Source organism: Oncorhynchus masou, chromosome 29 (assembly GCF_036934945.1).
Source record: "Oncorhynchus masou masou isolate Uvic2021 chromosome 29, UVic_Omas_1.1, whole genome shotgun sequence".
In the NCBI taxonomy this organism is placed as follows: Eukaryota; Metazoa; Chordata; class Actinopteri; order Salmoniformes; family Salmonidae; genus Oncorhynchus; species Oncorhynchus masou.
The window spans coordinates 53,401,779-53,423,685 of NC_088240.1; the positions used below are offsets into that span (position 1 = coordinate 53,401,779).

The window sequence follows — 21,907 nt, forward strand, 5'->3', positions numbered from 1 at the left end:
CCCTGCTCATCTGCGTGAACGTGCCTTAGGCATGCTGCAAGGAGGCATGAGGACAGCAGATGTGGCCAGGGCAATGAATTGCAATGTCCGTACTGTGAGACACCTAAGACAGAGCTACAGGGAGACTGGACGGACAGCTGATCTTCCTCGCAGTGGCAGACCATGTGTAACACCTGCACAGGATCGGTACATCCGAACATCACACCTGTGGGATGAACATATCAACAACAACTGCCCGAGTTACACCAGGAATGCACAATCCCTCCATCAGTGCTCAGACTGTCTGCATAAGGCAGGTCCTCACCAGACATCACCGGCAACAATGTCACCTATGGGCACAAACCCACCGTCACTAGACCGGCAAAAAGTGCTCTTCACTGACGAGTCAAGGTTTTGTCTCACCAGGGGTGATGGTCGGATTCGCATTTATCGTCGAAGGAATGAACGTTACACCGAGGCCTATACTCCGGAGCGGGATCGATTTGGAGGTGGAGGGGCGGTGTGTCTGGGGCAGTGTGTCAGAACATTATCGGACTGAGCATGTTGTCATTGCAGGCAATCTCAAAGCTGTGCTTTACAGGGAAGACATCCTCCTCCCTCATGTGGTACCCTTTCCGCAGGCTCCTCCTAACATGACCCTCCAACCCTCTTTCAACCCTCTGTTCTGTGAAGGGAGTCGTACACAGCGTTTTACAAGATCTTCAGTTTCTTGGCAATTTCTCGCATGGAATAGCCTTCATTTCTTAGAACAAGAATAGGCTGACGAGTTTCAGAAGAAAGGTCTTTGTTTCTGGCCAGTTTGAGCCTGTAATCGAATCCACAAATGCTGATGCTCCGGATACTCAACTAGTCTAAAGAAGGGCAGTTTTATTGCTTCTTTAATCAGACAACAGTTTTCAGCTGTGCTAACAATTGCAAAAGAGTTTTCTAATGATCAATTAACCTTTTAAAGTGATAAACTTGGATTAGCTAACACAACGTGCCATTGGAACACAGGAGTGATGGTTGCTGATAATGGGCCTCTATACGCCTATGTAGATATTCCATTACAAATCCGCCATTTACAACATTAACAATGTCTACACTGTATTTCTGATCAATTTGATGTTATTTTAAAATGGACAAAAGATGTCCTTGTTTTTGAAAGAAAAGCACATTTCTAAGTGACCCCCAAACTTTTGAACGGTAGTGTACATTGAGTCGCTTTCCCATTGACACACACGTTCGCATAATAAAAGCCACTTATCTATCCAGCACAAGCATGTAAAAAAAACACTAATCTATTATCCATGTAAAAAAAAACACATCTTTAACATAAAAAAATCAACACTTATCTGACTTATAGAACACCCTGGCTCATATGTAATTACATTCACAGTGTCACAGCGCCACAAGCAATAATTTCAACAAAAAAAAAAGACATTCCTTTTAATAAGTGTAGGTCTATTTCTTAGCGACGTCTCACTCTTCTGCCATACTCACATCACTGAATGCAGCTTTTTATCTACCTCCCTACACGTATGAGTGCATTGAATCCTTTTCATATCATTCACGTATAGACTACTCCTCACAAGGACAGACAAAAGCATGATATGGAACATCAGAAATGGAATGAATGCCCTGTATAGGCAGCTGCAGCTCTGTGGACATTATTTATCAGGCATTGTGAGACCAGCTGAATGTGACCTTCCTCTGCGAGAATGCCTGGTCTTCAATGCTTCACCGGCAGGGGATCGTCCATGCATGTACAGACCTGTGTGGCCATGTACCTTTGTGTGGCTGCCTACTAGAGATGTGGCCCATTGTTGTACCCTGCTATTTTCCTAATGCGTTGGACTTACACACAGGTTGGTAGAAACAGCCTACAAGTAATGAAAGAAGGTCAGTCAGTGTGCATGTGTGTGTGTGTGTTTGCGGAGTGCATTTGTGCAATTGTGTGTGTTCGTATTGTGTATGTACAATTTTATAACTGAATGCTAGTGTAAGGAAAATGGGGGGTAAAAGTGTTCCCGTGTAAGCATACGCAAGCTTTGCTGACAGCCCAAAGTCGTATGACAATTTACATCAGAATAAATTGTAGCGCTTTTTCCTCTCATGCACCATACACACATCCCCCACCACAGCAGCATAGGCCCAGTTGGCGGGTCTGGGTACAAGCTGAGTCTCTCACTGGCACCAGATACAGTGTGTGGTGTTGACCTTCCAAACCGCTGGGCCTGGCGCTGGTCCGAGCCTGACCCGTCCAGCTGGCGCAGGAGGCCTGGCTTTGGGTATAGCGGGGCAGCCAGAAGGAAGTGACTCAGCTGGTCAAGGGTGAACACAACACAACACACACTGGGTCTCAATCTTCCTTAAATACCAAGGACAAACACACACCGTGGGGTCCTATCCATGTAGCCAGTTTAACAAAACAGTGTGTTGTTAAGCAACTAGGGTGCACATTCCCAGGTCAGGGCCGTCAACACGCCGCTGAGCTACGAGACCTCTGATAATAAAGACGAGGATTGGACATGCACACAGCCTAGTGTGTACATGGCTTCATCCATCCCGAAGGTCAACACGCCGCGGGAGAAATATCATAAAACAGCATCAGGAGAATGTTCCTGTATAGAGGAGCGACTCTTGACCCTGCCCCACTGACATGCAGTTACAGACAGAATGAGGAGGGAGGTGTAGAGTTTGTCTGTTAAGGACGGGAGAGCGATGGCAAGTCATAGGTGTGCGTGGAGACATGGAATGAGGTGTGTAGCATGTGCATTTGATTGTGCCGAGTCAATTTGTGCATGGAAGAAGGGTTTGAATAAAGGCATGCGTCGGTGTCATGTGCATGTGAGTGTGAGGAATGAAGTGAGGTCCACTGGATGAACGTGTGTTGGTGCACGTGCATGCGTGTTGTGCCTATGTGCACGCCCGGCTGAGTGCATGTGCGCTGCAGGGTAAGGTGGCACCAGGTGAGGGGTGGCGTTGCTCTCACACTCACACACACCTGGGCAGATGAAAAGGCCAGGTGCTTGGACACACCAGAGGCACCCAGCCGGCCGACAGTCTCCGCGCTCCAGCCACCCGAACGTTCCCCATCCCACCCAGACACAGCCAACTGTACAGAGCCCGGTCCTACCTAACCCAACAGGCTCCACACACCACAGCCAGCCTGGGCCAAACCAGCCGTTCAACATGTTCCAACAACAAGAGCCAACCAACCATTCACCACACGTTTAAAGAGAGACCTAACCAACCGTTCAGCATGTTCAGAGGGGACCGTGTTCATAAGCTTTCGCCATGAAACTGGGAGGGCTGCCTGGGCCAGCCACTCAGCCGGTTTACCATGCTCAGGTTCAAACACCTACACAGGTGGTGCGGTGTGTTAAAGAGAACAAGGACATGCCATGCTGTTTTGATTGCAGCTGAAAGCAGAGTGCACCAGAGCCATTTTGTGCAGTGAGGTCTGTTGTTCGTTTCGTGTGGAGTGCGTTGGTGTTAATGGGTTTAGTGTTGAGCAGCGTTGGGTGCACTGAAGACTGGATGGACCAGGTGCTGGTAGGGTCCAGCAGGTTGAGACATCCTCTTCTCTGAAGTGGTCGCCATGGCAGCTTGACAACAGGGCAGGTAAAAGCTGTGGCCCCTGCCTGTATTGTGTGGTTGACTGTTGCCACTGCAATGGAGAAGTGCCAGACCAGTTGGGGCACGCTGACCTCGATCCTTGGGAGCAGGGCAGCTTGTCTGCATATGAGGCTGTGTCCAACATTGATGCATCGCCAACGCTGCAACCACAGTGCAATGTTTCTGCGCAGCGGTGATTCCATCACTCAAGTAAGGAAGAATTGATGGCAACGAAAGCTATTGATATCTCTTGGTGATCAAGTTTGTCATTAGTACACAATGAAAGAGAACATAATTATGAAAGCTTTAGCCAACCTTTTACAGGTCTGTAGTGCCTCCTCTGGCACCCTACAGGGCAGCCCTCATATGTTCTTTTCATAACATATATTTTAGGATGGACCAGCACAGGAAGCAGGTTAAGTCCACACCCATGGCTATACAATAGCCTGTACTGGGTTCCGGCACCATCAACACCAATGCTGCGAGATGGCCAAAACATAAAAGACAAATGTGTAGACTCTTACTTCTGGCAGAGCTGGTTGAAAAGGATCTTGGGGTTGACAGGGCCCTTCCCAGACTCCTTCACGCTGTGTAGGAAGAGGAACATGGCCGAGGTCAGGGGCTCTGGGCTGGGCAGAGTCACCGTCAACGCCCCCTGAAGGACGACCCCAGGAAAGGAGAGAGCGAGCGAGAGAACATATGAGTGTTAGACAAGGCATGTATTTCATACATTGTTGCACTACCATGGAAAGGCTGAAGGGGCTCGACTGCATTTTACAGATGACTGGAGACGTGGGGGGTGGGCTACAACATGACTTAAGGGTTATTTACGATAGCCTGTATGCTAATAATAAAAAGAACCACCCATATAGACAGTAATAAGTGGCTTCCTGTGCCATGTACAGTAAAAGACTACAGTGGTGGACTGGACCACACCAAGCGGATGAGGGTGGAACGTACCACGTTTGACTCGGCAGGGGGGCAGATCTTCAGCTTGTATCCCTTCTCCTTCACATCCTGTATCAGGTCGTTCAGCATGTGAGTCTGGGACAGATTCTGATGGACAGAAATCAGCTGTTACAAACGATTTACCATTAATTTAGTCATCATCGTTTTCCCCTGCATGGACAGGACAGAATAATTTCTGATCAGTTAGAAGAATCATGAATTAACATCTTCCTGCACTTCTTCCTTTTTATTTCATCATCCCTTCACACAAAAAATGATAAAAACTGAAAAATATTACAAATGCAAAAAAAACTGGAAAGTCTACAATTGAAAAAATCTCTTAATTCTGAGAAACTGGCAGGTGTTAGCCTAAATACCATTATGCTAAAGAAGCCCTTTCCAAAGAAACGATGAGCTGTGACTGAAACACAGAAAGGATTGCCCAGAGCCACCATTGTCCCATCATATTACTGCAGCATCTCTTTTCTTCCCTTTCAAGCGACAGTTGTTTTGTCACATCCTGGCAATGAAGACAGTTGCTATAGAAAAGACACAATGACTTCAGCAGTGTGAGCTTTCTCTCTGACAATTATGTTGTTTCACCAGCAAAATTGCAATTTTGAAGGAGACAATGAGAATAGAAAGAGACAGAAAAAGAAAACGTGTAAAGAAAGAATGTTCGGTCTGGTTTCAATCACAAGAGAGCTCCAGAAGGTGATTAACAAAATGGCAGAAAACGGAAAGGGAATGTAAGTTTCAAATCCCCAAGACCAGACAGCCAATACGCACTGCAACATAGAGAATGTGTTCCATACCAGTCCTATTCTCCTGTGGATAGATGAGCCACACATATGCATTTAAAATACCCTTGTACGATATATGCATAACTTGACCTTGTCTATACAGTTGTATTGTAAAGACATTAAAAAAATATGACCGATGGCATTATGGCAGAACCTGTTTATATGTGTTGCCGATGCCTGGTATGTTATGGTATTTTACTGTAGGGAGGAGCAGCACTTGACATGGCAGTTGGTAGTTTGACCAGCCGCCATGTTTACAGTACACCGTTCCCTAGACCAGGGCTTCCCACGCCACATCTATTTCTAAGGGCACAAGCCCTGTTTATGACACCTCTCTTGTTGAGGGAGACAAAATGTTGCAAGTTTAAAGCTCATTTCCAGCAATTCCACATATTTTGTTATGGGGTGCAGACAACATGTTGCCGTTTTAAAGCTAATCTTCTTGCAATTCTATACATTTTGCCATGCTTAATGTTTATTCATGTGATATTTGAGCGACTCAAACATTAGAAAAAAAATCTACGGGCTAACAAACCTAGCAAGAAAGTGTTAGCGGACATGAGCTAGTTGATCTGGACATTTTTGACAAGTTATAAATAGCTCTGTAAGGTATGCAATGACTTTCATTACACCATGACCTCGACATGACCTTATCCCTATGGTTGCATTCCATAAGCAGCCGCACCAGTGATGTAATGTTTACGGTATACAAACAAATCTCATAATGACAGCACCTGCATAACTGCGTTAAAGAAGCAGGTGTTTCCGAGGTTGTTGATGCCTTTGACCAGGACCAGTGTGCTGTTGTTGACCAGACTCTTCCCTCTGGACTGGTCTGCATAGTCGCTGGGCTCCTCTTTAAGCTTGATCATTTTCGATGTGGTTCCTGCAAGGCACAAAGAGGAAGGATTGTTTAACTCCAATACACAAGGTTTTTGTCATTTTTAAACTCTAGACTGTACTCGTGCCTAACTCAAGGTTTTGTATTCGATTACTAATGAGTGCCTGACATTTTCAAATGCAACTATTAAGCAGGTGAAATGTACAGTGCATTCGGAAAGTATTCAGACCCCTTGACTTTTTCCACATTGTTAAATTAGTCTTATTCTAAAATGGATTAAACAGTCCCCCCCCCCCATCAATCTGCACACAAACCCCATAATGACAAAGCAAAAAGGCTTCAATTTTTTTGGGAGCAATATCACATTTACATAAGTATTCAGATTCTTTACTCAGTACATTGTCAAAGGGTATGACGCTACAAGCTTGGGACACATGTATTTGGGGAGTTTCTCCCATTCTCCTCTGCAGATATTCTCAAGCTCTGTCAGGCTATTTTCAGAGATGGTCAAATCAGGTTAAAGTCCTGGCTCTGGCTGGGCCGCTCGAGGACATTCAGAGACTTGGCACGAAGCCACTCCTGCGTTGCCTTCGCTGTGTGTTTAGTGTCGTTGTCCTATTGGAAAGTGAACATTCACCCCAGTCTGAGGTCCTGAGCGCTCTGGAGCAGATTTTCATTAAGGATCTCTATATACTTTGCTCCGTTCATCTTTCCCTCAATCCTGACTAGTCTCCCAGTCCCTGCCGCTGAAAAACATCCCGACAGCATGATGCTGCCACCACCATGCTTCACCGTAGGGATGGTGCCAGGTTTCCTCCAGACGTGACATTTGGCATTCAGGCCAACGAGTTCAATCTTGGTTTCATCAGACCAGAAAATCTTGTTTCTCATGGTCCTTTAGGTGCCTTTTGACAAACCCCAAGCGTGCTATATTTGTATTTATTATGGATCCCCATTAGCTTCTGCCAAGGCCATATCCACAATGCAAAATCCATGAGTACGTGTGTGTATAGTGCGTATGTTGTCATGTGTTTGTATGCATGTGTCTGTGCCTGTGTTTGTGTTACTTCATGATTCTACTGCTTGCATCAGTTAGCTGATGTGGAATAGAGTTCCATGTAGTCATGGCTCTATGTAGTACTGTGCGCCTCCCATAGTCTGTTCTGGACTTGGGGACTGTGAAGAGACCTCTGGTGGCATGTCTTGTGGGGTATGCATGTGTCTGAGCTGTGTGCTTGTATTTTAAACAGACAACCATTTTGAGCCATGAGAGATTGACATGCATGTCATTAATGTTAGCTCTCTGTGTACTTTTAAGGGCCAGCAGTGCTGCCCTGTTCTGAGCCAACTGCAATTTTCCCAAGTCCCTCTTTGTGGCACCTGACCATACGACTGAACAGTATTCCAGATGTGACAAAATCAGGGCCTGTAGGACCTGCCTTGTTGATAGTGTTGTTAAGAAGGCATAGAAATGCTTTATTATGGACAGACTTCTCCCCATCCTAGTTACTGTTGTATCAATATGTTTTGACTATGAAAGTTTACAATCAAGGGTAACTCCCAGCAGTTTAGTCATCTCAACTCGCTCAACTTCCACATTATTCATTACGAGATGTAGTTGAGGTTTAGGGTTTATTGAATGATTTGTCCCAAACACAATGCTTTTAGTTTTGGAAATATTTTTTACTAACTTATTTATTGCTACCCATTCAGAAACTAACTGCAGCGCTTTGTTAAGTGTTTCAGTCATTTCAGGTTGCTGTAGTAGCTATCATGTATAGTGTTGAGTCATCCGCATACATAGACACACTGGCCTTACTCAAAGCCAGTGGCATGTCGTTGGTAAAGATAGCTTTTTTCAATGGGCCTAAAGAGCTACCCTGGGGAATTCCTGCTTCGACATGGATTATGTTTGAGAGGCTTCCATTAAAAAAACACCCTCTGTGTTCTGTTAGACAAGTAACTCTTTATCCACATTATAGCAGGGGGTGTAAAGCCATAACACATATGTTTTTCCAGCAGCAGACTATGATCGATAATGTCAAAAGCTGCGCTGAAGTCTAAAAAGACAGCCCCCACAATCATTTTATCATCAATTTCTCTTAGCCAATCATCAGCCAATCATCATTTGCGTAAGTGCCGTGCTTGTTGTGTGTCCTTCCCTACATGCGTGCTGAAAGTTTACTAAAGGGTTGGTAACATACTGATAGGTAGGCTATTTGAGCCAGTAAAGGGGGCTTTACTATTCTTGGGTAGCAGAATGACTTTTGCTTCCCTCCAGGACTGAGGGCACACACATTCTAGTAGGCTTAAATTGAAGTGGCAATATCATCCGCTATTATCCTCAGTAATTTTCCATCTAGATTGTCAGACCCCAGTGGCTTGTTATTGTTGATAGACAACAATACTTTTTTCACCTCTTCCACACGGACTTTACGGAATTCAAAAGTTAAATTCTTGTTTTTCATAATTTGGTCAGATATACTTGGATGTGTAGTGTCAGCGTTTGTTGCTGACATGTCATCCCTAAGTTTGTTTATCTGGCCAATGAAAAAGTGATGAAAAGTAGTTGGCAATATCAGTGTGTTTTGTGATAAATTAGCCATCTTGATTCAATGAATGATGGAGCCGTGTTGGGTTTTTCCCCAAAATTGAATTTAAGGTGCTCCAAAGCTTTTTACTATCAGTCTTCATATAATTTATCTTTGTTTCATAGTATAGTTTCATTTTATAGTAGTCACATGATTTCTTAATTTGCAGTACATTACCCAATCAGTTGGGCTGTCACACTTATTTGCCATTCCTTTTGCCATCCCTCTCAACCATACAATATTTAAATTCCTCATCAATCCAAGGGGTTTTAACAGTTTTTACAGTCATTTTCTTAATGAGTGGGTGCTTATTAGTATCTGGAATAAGCAATTTAATAAATGTGTCAAGTGCAGAGTCTGGTTGCTCCTCATTACACACCACAGACAAGCAAATATTCTTTACATCATCAACATATGAATCACTACACAACTTATTGTATGACCTCTTATACACTATATTAGGCCCAGCTTTTGGAACTTTGGTATTCCTAGATATGGCTATTATATTGTGATCACTACAGCCTATGGATTCAGATACTGCTTTCAAGCAAATTTCTGCAGCATTAGTAAAGATGTGATCAATACATGTTGATGATTTAATTCCTGTGCTGTTTGTAACTACCCTGGTAGGTTGACTGACAACCTGATCCAGGTTGCAGGCACTGGTTACAGTTGGAAGTTTTTTCCTGAGTGGGCAGATTGATGAGAGCCAGTCAATTTTTAAAATCACCCATAAAATATACTTCTCTGTTGATATCACATACATTATCAAGCATTTCACACATATTATCCAGAAACTAACTGTTAGCACTTGGTGGTTGTCAGGAGAATTCTATACTCCTGTTCATTTACCAATTCAATTAGATTACCCTTCGTCTGTTATATCAGGATTTGTAAGATACTAATAGAAAAGAAAACAGACTGAGGCCCAGTCTACCAAGGTTAAATGTTTATTCACGGAAAGTTCTGACGTATACAGTACAGGACCTTCAATTTATAGTGACACACATACTTCCACACCAACCATCAAATCCGCCCGCCAATTGAGCCTAGGAGAGTACGTGAGAATAGTGTCTTCCTACCCTCCCCTAAGATAGGGAGAGACCTGGGACTGGGAAGTTCTCAGTGTCCCAGCCAAGGTCGCCCCGGATCTGGGCGAATTGAGCCCGCAGCAGCGCTCACAGCAACTAAGCCCAACAGAGCCACAGGATCCAAAATAAAATAAAAGTATATAGAAACACTGTCAGCTTGACAAAAACAATAAACCGAAGTCTAACGTTCAGCGTTTAACAACAAACATACTTCGCGCACAGATGACATCAGGGATAATCCACCCCCAGAAATATTAACACATCTAACAGGGACAAGGTATTAAGGTCGAATACTGTAAAAGGCTGTCATGTGCCTTTTACTGAGGAGTGGCTTCCGTCTGCCCACTCTGTCAGTGACCCCCCCCAATTGCTCAGTTTTGGTGGTGGTTCCAAACTTCTTCCATTTAAGAATGATGGAGGCCACTGTGTTCTTGGGGACCTTCAATGCTGCAGACATTTTTTGGTACCCTATGCCTTGACACAATCCTGTCTTGGAGCTCTACGGACAATTCCTTCTACCGCATGACTTATTTTTTTTATGAGGGATTTTTTTATTTTAGAATAAGGCTGTAACGTAACAAAATGTGGAAAAAGTCAATGGGTCTGAATACTTTCGAATACACTGTATATGCACTGACAAATGTTTTCGCTAAGATGCGCTTACTGTTCATTTAGTATGTCAAGTGCAGTGAAAATGTGTTACGTTTTTTTTGCATGTTCTCACCTTGCAAGAGTTTGTCCATATCAATGTAGCAAAGGCATTTTGAAACTTTAATCTGCATGAGCTACATACGAGTCACGTACGAGCCAAGTTCTCTGAGGTCGCCAAAGAAAAATCAACACCTAAAGTGTATCTCAATCTCCTGTGAGACCAGAGCCTAATAGTTTGTTCAGGGAGCCAGGGGTTGCATTCAACCCATTATGTGCTGGGGTGGCGTCTTAGTGGGGGCCAGTCCCGGTCCCAGCAGCACACAGACACACACACACCAGAGCAAACTGGGAGCATGGTCTCCTGCGGTGGAAGTGGGTTAACGTGCGGCAGGCCAGGGCGGCAGCTGGAAAAAGAGCTGGGTCATATGGGAGAGAGCAGATGACAGCTGGAGAAGTTTCCGCTGTTTAGGGAGAGATGGCTCTCTGGGCCAGCTGTTACTCCTTCATGACCGTCCCAACTCGGCAAGAGGGAGGCAGTCGTCAGTGCAGAGCAGGCCAGCAGGGACAAGCACAGAGGGTTGGGGAGTACTTAGGAGACTGACAGCTCTGTGCACTAGTCTAACACTCAAACCATGGGGTGTGGCTGGCTGAGACAAACTAAGTACATCTCTCTATGCTTAGAAATAGTTGAAACACAGGGCAAATCAGGGCCTAAGAGGCGAACGAGTGATAAGATACTTCTTCTTGACACATCTTACATCATTAAATACACATGGTTGTCTTGATGAAATCAAACACAAAACACACACACAGAAGATACACTACACTACAGGTATGTGGATACCTGCTCGTAGAGCATCTCATTCCAAAATCATGGGAATCAATATGGAGTTGGTCCACACTTTGCTGATATAACAGCCTCCACACTTCTGGAAAGGCTTTCCACTAGATGTTGGAACATTTCTGCGGGGACTTGATTCCATTCAGCCAAAAGAGCATTAGTGAGTTTGGAAACTGATGTTGGGGGCTTAGGCCTGGCTTGAAGACGGCATTCCAATTCATAGGTGTTCGATGGAGTTGAGGTCAGGGCTCTGTGCAAGCCAGTCAAGTTCTTCCACACCGATCTCGACAAACCATTTCTGTATGGACCTTGCTTTGTGCACGGCGCCATTGTCATGCTGAAAGAGGAAAGGGCCTTCCCCAAACTGTTGCCTCAAAGTTGTATGCACAGTATCATCTATAATGTTATTTTATGCTGTAGCGTTAAGATTTCCCTTCAATGGAACTAAGGGGCCTGGCCCGAACCATGAAAATCAGCTACAGACTATTAGCCCTTCCACCAAACTTTACAGTTGGCACTATGCATTAGGGCAGGTAGCGTTCTCCTGGCATCCAGTGGTGGCAAGCTTTACACAACTCCAGGCAACGCTTCACATTGCGCATGGTGATCTTAGGATTGTGTGCGGCTGCTCGGCCATGGAAACTCATTTCATGAAGCTCCCAATTAACAGTTATTGTACTGACATTGCTTTCAGAGGTTGTTAGTAACTCGGTAGTGAGTTTTCTAACCGAGGACAGACGATTTTTACGCACTATGTTCTTCTAAACTCGGCGATCCCATTCTGTCAGCTTGTGTGGCTGTCATTGTAAATAAGAATTTATTCTTAATTCTTAGGGATAGCCCCCTGTTGTTTTCAATTTTTGCCTAAATATCATAACCAAATCTAACTGCCTAGTTAAATAAAAGGTTAAATTTAAAAAAATTATAAACAAAAAAACAAAACAAGATATACCATTCTACTGCCAATGTGTGTCTATGGAGATTGCATGGCTGTGTGCTTGATTTTATACACCTGACAGCAACGGGTGTGGCTGAAATAGCTGAATACACTAATTTGAAGTGGTATCCACAAAAGAAACGCCCTCTCACTGTCAACTGTGTTTATTTTCAGCAAACTTAACGTGCAAATATTTGTATGAATACAACAAGATTCAACAACAGACATAACTGAACAAGCGCCACAGACATGCGACAAACATATATGGAATAATGTGTCCCTGAACAAAGCAGGAGTCAAAATCAAAAGTAACAGTCAGTATCTGGTGTGGCCACAAGCTGTATTAAGTACTGCAGTGCATCTCCTCCTCATCGACTGCTCCAGACTTTCCAATTATTGCTATGAGATGTTACCCCGCCCTTCCACCAAGGCACCTGCAAGTTCCCAGACATTTCTGGGGGGAATGGCCCTAGCCCTCACCCTCCGATCCAACAGGTCCCAGACGTGCTCAATGGGATTGAGATCCGGTCTCTTCACTGGCCATGGCAGAACACTGACATTCCTGTCTTTCAGGAAATCACGCACAGAACAAGCAGTATGGCTGGTGGCATTGTCATGTTGGAGGGTCATGTCAGGATGAGCCTGCAGGAAGGGTATCACATGAGGGAGGAGGATGTCTTGCCTGTAACGCACAGAGCTGAGATTGCCTGCAATGACAACAAGTCAGTTTGATGATGCTGTGACACACCGCCCCAGACCATGACGGACCTGATACCTCCAAATCGATCTTGCTCCAGAGTACAGGCCTCGGTGTAACACTCATTCCTTCGATGATAAAAGCGAATGCGACCATCACCCCTGGTGAGACAAAACCTCGACTCGTCAGTGAAGAGCACTTTTTGGCCTACAAGCCCTCAGTCCAGCCTCTCTCAGCCTATTGCGGACAGTCTGAGCACTGATGGAGGGATTGTGCATTCCTGGTGTAACTCGGTAGTTGCTGTTGCCATCCTGTACCTGTCCCGCAGGTGTGATGTTCGGATGTACCGATCCTTTGCAGGTGTTGTTACACGTGATCTGCCACTGCGAGGACGATCAGCTGTCCGTCCTGTCTCCCTGTAGCTCTGTCTTAGGTGTCTCACAGTACGGACATTGCAATTTATTGCCCTGGCCACATCTGCAGTTCTCATGGCTCCTTGCAGCATGCCTAAGGCACGTTCACACAGATGAGCAGGGACCCCAGGCATCTTTCTTTTGGTGTTTTTCAGAGACAGCAGAAAGGCCCCTTTATAGTGTCCTAAGTTTAATTGCCTACCGTGTCTTTTTCCACAGGTGCATGTTCATTAATTGCTTATGTTTTTTAAATCTTTATTTAACTAGGCAAGTCAGTTAAGTTACAAATAAGTTAACAATCAGTTAACAAATTCCTTATTTTCAATGACGGCCTAGGAACAGTGGGTTAACTGCCTTGTTCAGGTGCAGAACTAAAAAACATTTTTTACCTTGTCAGCTCAGGGATTCGATCTTGCAACCTTTCGGTTACTAGTCCAATGCTCTAACCACTAGGCTACCTGCCGCCCCGGTTCATTGAACAAGCATGGGAAACCGTGTTTAAACCCTTTACAATGAACATCTGTGAAGTTATTTGGATTTTTACAAATTATCTTTGAAAGACAGGGTCCTGAAAAAGGGAAGTTTTTTTGTTGTTGCTGAGTTTACATGCTAGGACCTAGTACAAACATTACAAGCAATAAACAATTAACAATTCTTCCAGCAGCCCAACATTTCCTACTCCGTTGTCATCAGTGTCATTTGTGAAGGGAGAGACAAGTGGTGTTCCGTCACATTAGGCATTAATGAACAAAACAAGTGAGAGGACCCAAGGCTGACGAGATGAAAGAAAGCACCCTCTGTGCCTGTTTTCCTTCCTGCCCCTCCCCCCTACCCTAAACCATAACTCACACCATTTACACAATTTATCCCTTTTTTCATGCTCCGGGAGAGAGCAAGCTGCTTAACCGTGAACTAACACACACTTCTCACGAGTACCTTAATCGGTGTTACAAGACTATCAGATAGGAAAAGGTGGGTGCCGTGCTAGCTACCTGATTGCCATTTTGCTTTACTGCCTGTCCGTCTCTCTCTGTTCATTTGTGATTTTCTAAATGGGAAGACATGAGAAATGTGATCATCTTAGGTGCTCAATGTCAGTATGTGACATCTTTATGATTATAATTATGTGACATTGTTAATATTTGGGTGACAGTATATGGGGCTACCTGCAGTACCGATTTCATCATATAAATGGTATCAAACGGAGATTGCCATAGCTGCATGTACCATAAGTATACCAAACCAGCATGAGCTTGGTTAGAGGTTAAGCTACCTTTGAGGACTTCACTCTGACCAGACAGACAGACGACTCAGTTAGCAGTGGACCACTTACTGCTGCCCTACTCCCCAAGCCAATGAGGCAGTCCTCTTCTGGCTCTGACCCAGCATTACAAGGGCAAGGTGAGAGAGACATGGACGAAATGACCCTTAACCCAAGGTTATCGTTGTGAAAACAATCAAACCTCCTGCCCACCCTTTCCCTGCTAAAAACAAACACATAGGCCTTGCACATGCTCCCTGAAGAAATCACTCCTTTGTAAAAAGGTATTTTAGGCTCAGCACAAGATAAAAAGCTGTGTTCAATGAGCAGCCAGTCAGTCCCACCACTGGGTTCTGCCCAACTGAGGGAAGAAGGACCTTGACAAGCGTGACCTGGCCGTCTGATGTTCAGACACATAGCAGAGTGGAACCTGAACACTTTTAACGCACACTCAGCGTAAGTACTGAAAACATGTTGGGTCACTTTAAAAAGATGGAGAACAAGCTATAGGATGAAACATTTTGGCGCAGGTACAGACGACTAGCGCTAGCTACCGCTACCAAGTATAAATGTATTTTACAAATGGATACTTTGAGTCAAATATCAATACCATAGAGTATGACCCAGTTTGTAAACCCACAACAGAGATCAGGACAAGTGTGTAACTATGGCAGGCTGAGGATGTAGACGGTCTCGCCCCAACCCTCCCTGCTAGATCTACTCTACTGCGACAGAATCAGTTAGTGATCCTGCTAAAACATCGACTGAGAATGTCAAACATCAAATATTGATGATAATTACTCTGATTTATGGCAGATGGATATCCTTTGCCTGGCACTATGATGGTCTCTGTGACCAAGCGGGGCGGGGTTCCGCCTTGGGACCATTCAATGGAGTGTTGGTCCACCCCAGTCCAGCCAAAAGCATCTGTCCCTCCAGCCGCCACACTGGAAACATCTGGAGGCCTGTCTGTCTGGAACTAAACAGCCATCAGGGAGGGGCCCATATGTCCACACTACACAACACATTGCAAACAAGTGTGTACAGGGTAGTTCCTGGTAGAAAGAGAACGAGTCAGAGAAATACGATACGTTTTTTCTGGAATCTGTATGCGATGGGGAAAATGTGACGAGATGGGTTTGTAGCTTTGTGAGAATGTACCTGTTTATACAAGTGTGTGTGTGTGTGTGTGTGTGTGTGTGTGTGTGTGTGTGTGCGTGCGTGAGCATTCCGACCAGCTCCTTGGCTAAGGAGAGGGGGGAAAACTGGGCGGAATGGGAATGCCTATGGACACACTTCATCTAGGACCGCCACTCAAGGTAAACAATGTTCAGGGAGCCATCTGCCCAGGAAGGGTGTGCGGAGGGGGGGGTGCAACGAGCAGAAGCATATGGAAAAGCAGATTTTTCCTCCCCCTGCAGCAGTCGGGAAGGCAAATGTCAGCATGCGCTGCGTCCACGCTTGACTGTGCCGCGCTCGGCACCACCACCTGGCCCTCCTTGCTCAGCCACCGAATATGGGCAGCAGTGACACTGTGGAGCTTGTCCCCAGGGCAGACTAAACGATCCCAATGCCTGCCTTCCCCCCCTCCTGCTGACTCCCTCCTCGACTCAAAGCTCTTTTTCACACAAGCGAGAAAGAAAAACGGCTATTGTTTGCTTTCTTTATGAAAAAAAAAACCCGTATCTCCAAGAACTTGAAAGCAATTGGACCAGAAAGCAGGCAAGCCTGAAAGTTGCATTCATATTGAGACTGAGGTTTCATTTATATCTGAATTTGTGGAATACTAATCGCAATAATTCAGCAGCGCAAATCTAAGTCCATAATTTAATGCAGGCAATACATGAAACAACAGTTGGACACACTGTGCGATGTGTGCTGTCACTAGATGCCGAAAAGGCTTCTGACAGGCTCAAATGGCAGTATTGTGGGCGGTCTTAAGGAAATTTGGTTTGGGAAAGCATTTTATCGATACGGTTCGTGGATCGTATGCTAAACTTTCTGCCATGATGTCTACAAATGACATACAATCAATATTTTTTTGTGGATGTAGACAAGGGGATGGTTTATCCTCGACATTCATTCTCTCTCTGGAGCCGCATTTGTGGCAGAAGGTAATTGCTTCTCCTATAGCGATTCAATTATCCTCTCATATCTCTAAACACGTATGACATCATCTTAGATATGATAGACATTGAGAATTCAGTCTCATCTTTATTATCCACATTTGAAGATTGGTGTCAGGATATACGTCAGCATTAAATGTCACTCAATGAAGCAGACAATAAAGTTTCACTTCACTCAATAAACCCTGTTAAAACTCAGTCCACTTATTTGGGCATTAAAGCTGCAATATATAACTTTTTGGGCGACCCGACCAAATTCACATAGAAATGTGTGTTATAGATATGTTCTATGTGCGCTAATTCTATGCTTGCCATTCTTAAGTTTAGTTTTTGCGTCTTTTATTTTCAGTTTTGTACACCACCTTCAAACAACTGAAAATACAATTTTTTGGTTATGGGACAATATATTTCACAGTGGTTTAGATGATACAATGATCCTCTACACCACATATGTCAGAGTCAAGGCCCGCGGGCCACATCCGGCCCGCGAGAAGGTTTTTTACGGCCCCTGGGATGATCTTGATTTATTATTAGAACCGGCCCGCAGACCGCAGCAAGCCGGCAGCCCGCAGATCTTTTACACGCACCAATACTACATTTCCCATAATGCAACGGTGACGCACCGAGCAGTAGGCTGCTTCATTTCAATATTTATTGGCACAGCAGTCGTCAGCATCACAGTAAAATTAACTTTCAGATACCCATCAAAAATGGCAAAACGGAAGGTGGACACTGAGAACCGGGGTTTCAAACAAGGTGGGAGTCGGAGTATATGTTCACGGAGGTAGCTGGAAAACCTGTGTGTCTTCTGTGTGGAGAAAGTGTGGCGGTACTGAAAGAGTATAATCTGAGACGACATTATGAAACGAAACACGCGGACAAAAACAAGAATATGGACATGGAACAAAGGCTACAAAAGGCAGAGGAATTAAAACGAGGCCTCAAATCTCGACAGGCTCTGTTCAAAAAAGCCAAATCACAAGGCCAGGCTGCTGTCAAGGCCAGTTTTATTTTGGCAGAAGAGATCGCTAAATCAGCCCGGCCATTTACGGAGGGGATTTCATCAAAAACTGCATGATTAAAGTTTGTGACGAAGTTTGCCCAGAAAAAAGGCAACTCTTTTTAAATGTGAGTCTGAGCAGAAACACCATTGCCGAGAGAGTAGACCAGTTGTCCATCAATCTAAAAGAGCAGCTTGTGAAAAAGGGAAAAGATTTCATTGCATATTCCTTGGCTGTGGATGAGAGCACCGACATTTCTGACATTGCCCAGTTGTCAATTTTCATCCGCGGAGTGGACTCCAGCCTAAGCGTGACAGAGGAGTTTTTGGCTTTACGTCCTATGCATGGCACAACTACGGGGCATGATTTGTATGAAGAGGTGTCAAGATGTGTAAATGAGATGGAGCTGCCTTGGGAAAAACTCGTGGGTTTGACAACCGACGGAGCACCTGCGATGTGTGGACACAGGAGCGGACTGGTGGCGAAGATACGGGAAAAGATGCAAGAGGAAAACGCGACAGGTGAGCTGACAGCTTATCATTGTATCATACACCAGGAAGCGTTGTGCGGTAAAGCCTTGAAAATGGAGCATGTAATGAGCATCATCACGCGCACAGTTAACTTTATCAGAGCCAAAGGTTTGAATCACCGCCAGTTCAAGGCATTTCTGACGGAGTTAGAAACGGAGCATGGTGATTTGCCTTATCACACAGAGGTGCGATGGCTAAGCCAGGGAAAGGTGCTTCAAAGATGTTTCGAGCTTCGTGAGGAGATTTGTCTGTTCTTGGACAGCAAAGGAAAGACACAACACAACTCCGAGACGAAATGTTTCTGTGTGAAATGGCTTTTCTGTGTGACATTACGAGTCATCTGAATGCAATGAACTTGCAGCTGCAGGGTCGGGATCATGTCATCTCTGATATGTACAGTACAGTGAAGGCATTTAAAACCAAACTGACTCTGTGGGAGACGCAGATGCGGAAAGAAAATTTGAGCCACTTTCCCAGCTGCCAGACCATGAAAGAGAAGCTCTCTACCAGTGCGTTCCCGAGCGCACAGTTGGCTGATAAAATAGGTATGCTTGCCGCTGACTTTCGACGCCGATTTGCTGACTTTGAAGCACAAAAAAGCAGGTTGGAACTGCTCGGTAACCCATTTGCTGTTGACGTGGAAAGCTCACCACCAAACCTCCAAATGGAGTTGATTGACCTCCAATGCAATGATGCACTGAGGGCAAAATATGCGGCAGTGGGTGCTGCGGAGTTCGCCCGTTTCCTCCCGACACAATGCCCCAGCTGCGCATCCAGGCTGCTCAAACGTTGTCTATGTTTGGCAGCACATACCTGTGTGAACAACTTTTTCTTTGATGAACCTGAACAAAACATCACACAGAAGTCGACTTACTGCTGAACACCTCCACTCAATTCTGAGGATTTCCTCAGCTCAGAGCCTTACCCGAACATTGATGAACTTGTGGAAAAGATGGGACACCACCAAGTATCACCCTCAACCTCAAACAAGTGAACATTACTGTGCAATCACATATTTAGAGTTTTTACTCAGTTCAAGTTTAAAAGTTAAAGTTTAATATTTGTTTTCACTGCATGTTACTTCTCCTTAAACAAAGTGTTGTTTTTGATTAATAGATTTTTGCACTTTATTTTATTGTATTTCAATCCAATTATATTTTAAAAATATTTCAGTTGAGTGGATGATAGAAAATTGCTATTATTGTTTTTTTCTTTGAAGTAAATTTAGCCCACTTTTGCTAAAATAGAAAATATAGGCTACTGATGGTGCCTTGAATACGGTTTCTTTCATTTAATGTTCATGTTATGGGGATTTTTATATAAAGGAAATTTGTCTTTTGTGTCTGTTGAAAATTAAAGATTACTGACAGAGCCATAAGAAAATATTGCTTTATTTATCTGATCATATTGGAATATATTTGTTAGGTTTTCAGTAGGTTCAATTAGGTTCACTAGACTATATGCGTCATTTAAAAATTTTTCAATGAACATTCGAACAGTCCGGCCCTCGGCTTGTAGCTAAATTTTTTATTTGGCCCTCCGTCCATTTGACTTTGACACCCCTGCTCTACACTATACTTGCTTGTTTTGTCACAAACTGAAACTAGGTGAACTATTAGAATTTTAGCAACCAAGAAATGCCAATTTCGGCATAGTGCATCTTTAATATACAAAACATCTCTGCATGGTTTGGTGAAGTTTAATTATGAGAACATTTACAAAGAGGTTGAACGAGATCGAAACATTTGGGAGAAGATGCCTGCTTCCTTACCAACAAGGGTTGCTTCCATAAAGATGAGTGTTGCCACGTAGCAATGACAATTCCACTCTTTCCAACACTAGGTTATTGGTTAAGGATTGATAAACTTGTACGTAAATACCTTTGGAATGGAAAACATCCAAAGATCCGGTTTGAGGTACCGGATCTTGCCTTACCAAAATGTTTATATTTCCCACCAGTCCTTCCAGATACGCCTACTCATGGTTAGATCAGTCTACATCAGTCTCTTGGAAAGCTTTTGAGGAGGAACTCATTTTTCCTATTAGATTACAATACGTGTTATTTTCTGGTATAACTATTAAGAAATGCATGTTAATTCTATGGTTCCATTATCTCTAATACTAAATATAATTTTGGGTGGGTTGAGAAGTGAATAGGTGTAACTGGAAGAGGCATCTCCATACCCCTCTGTGGCATAACCAGGCTGTTACTTCAGGTAATAAAGAATTTGAGTCAAAAGTCTGGGCTGCAAAATGGGTCAATAATCTAGAGGAAATACATGTATTTAACTCAGAGGGTCTCCTTAGTTTTCAGTTTGCCAGGGTCATCGTTCTTTCTTCATCTTAGACTAGGGTCAGCACCTATGGGATCCCATGGGGTACGCGTTTGGGAAGGAACCCTGTGATTGGATGGGAATGTTAAAAAAAATTCACTGAGGTTGTGTCAGTTATTTACTCTCATCTTCAATTACTAAAGCGGAAAGATCTTTCAATTGTTAAAGCGTGGACAAAGGATATGACTATTGATGATGAGGCTATTGATTGGGAGAATGTCTGAGAGAATATACACTGCTAAAAAAAATAAAGGGAACACTAAAATAACACATCCTAGATCTGAATGAATGAATATTCTTAATAAATACTTTTTTCTTTACATAGTTGAATGTGCTGACAACAAAATCACACAAAAATGATCAATGGAAATCAAATTTATCAACCCATGGAGGTCTGGATTTGGAGTCACACTCAAAATTAAAGTGGAAAACCACACTACAGGCTGATCCAACTTTGATGTAATGTCCTTAAAACAAGTCAAAATGAGGCTCAGTAGTGTGTGTGGCCTCCACGTGCCTGTATGACCTCCCTACAACGCCTGGGCATGCTCCTGATGAGGTGGCGGATGGTCTCCTGAGGGATCTCCTCCCAGACCTGGACTAAAGCAACTCCTGGACAGTCTGTGGTGCAACGTGGCGTTGGTGGATGGAGCAAGACATGATGTCCCAGATGTGCTCAATTGGATTCAGGTCTGGGGAACAGGCGGGCCAGTCAATAGCATCAATGCCTTCCTCTTGCAGGAACTGCTGACACACTCCAGCCACATGAGTTCTAGCATTGTCTTGCATTAGGAGGAACCCAGGGCCAACCACACCAGCATATGGTCTCACAAGGGGTCCGAGGATCTCATCTCGGTACCTAATGGCAGTCAGGCTACCTCTGGCGAGCACATGGAGGGCTGTGCGGTCCTCCAAAGAAATGCCACCCCACACCATGACTGACCCACCGCCAAACCGGTCATGCTGGAGGATGTTGCAGGCAGCAGAACGTTCTCCACGGCGTCTCCAGACTCTGTCACGTCTGTCACAAGTGCTCAGTGTGAACCTGCTTTCATCTGTGAAGTGCACAGGGCGCCAGTGGCGAATTTGCCAATCTTGGTGTTCTCTGGCAAATGCCAAACATCCTGCACGGTGTTGGGCTGTAAGCACAACCCCCACCTGTGGACGTCGGGCCCTCATATACCACCCTCATGGAGTCTGTTTCTGACCGTTTGAGCAGACACATGCACATTTGTGGCCTACT

General features: G+C 44.4%; 1 protein-coding gene across 2 annotated transcripts in view; it reads right to left on the bottom strand.

Annotated features, from left to right (window-relative positions):
- The window catches only part of LOC135519998 (ubiquitin carboxyl-terminal hydrolase 45-like), a 46,919-nt gene that overhangs the window by 13,163 nt on the left and 11,849 nt on the right, over positions 1–21,907 (bottom strand). For both annotated transcript variants that reach the window (XM_064945300.1, XM_064945301.1), the window contains exons 6-8: positions 6,086–6,237; positions 4,561–4,656; positions 4,125–4,255 (exon numbers count right to left, since the gene is read on the bottom strand). In XM_064945300.1, coding sequence (XP_064801372.1) covers positions 4,125–4,255; positions 4,561–4,656; positions 6,086–6,237 — 379 coding nt within the window. The remainder of the gene's footprint in view (positions 1–4,124; positions 4,256–4,560; positions 4,657–6,085; positions 6,238–21,907) is intronic.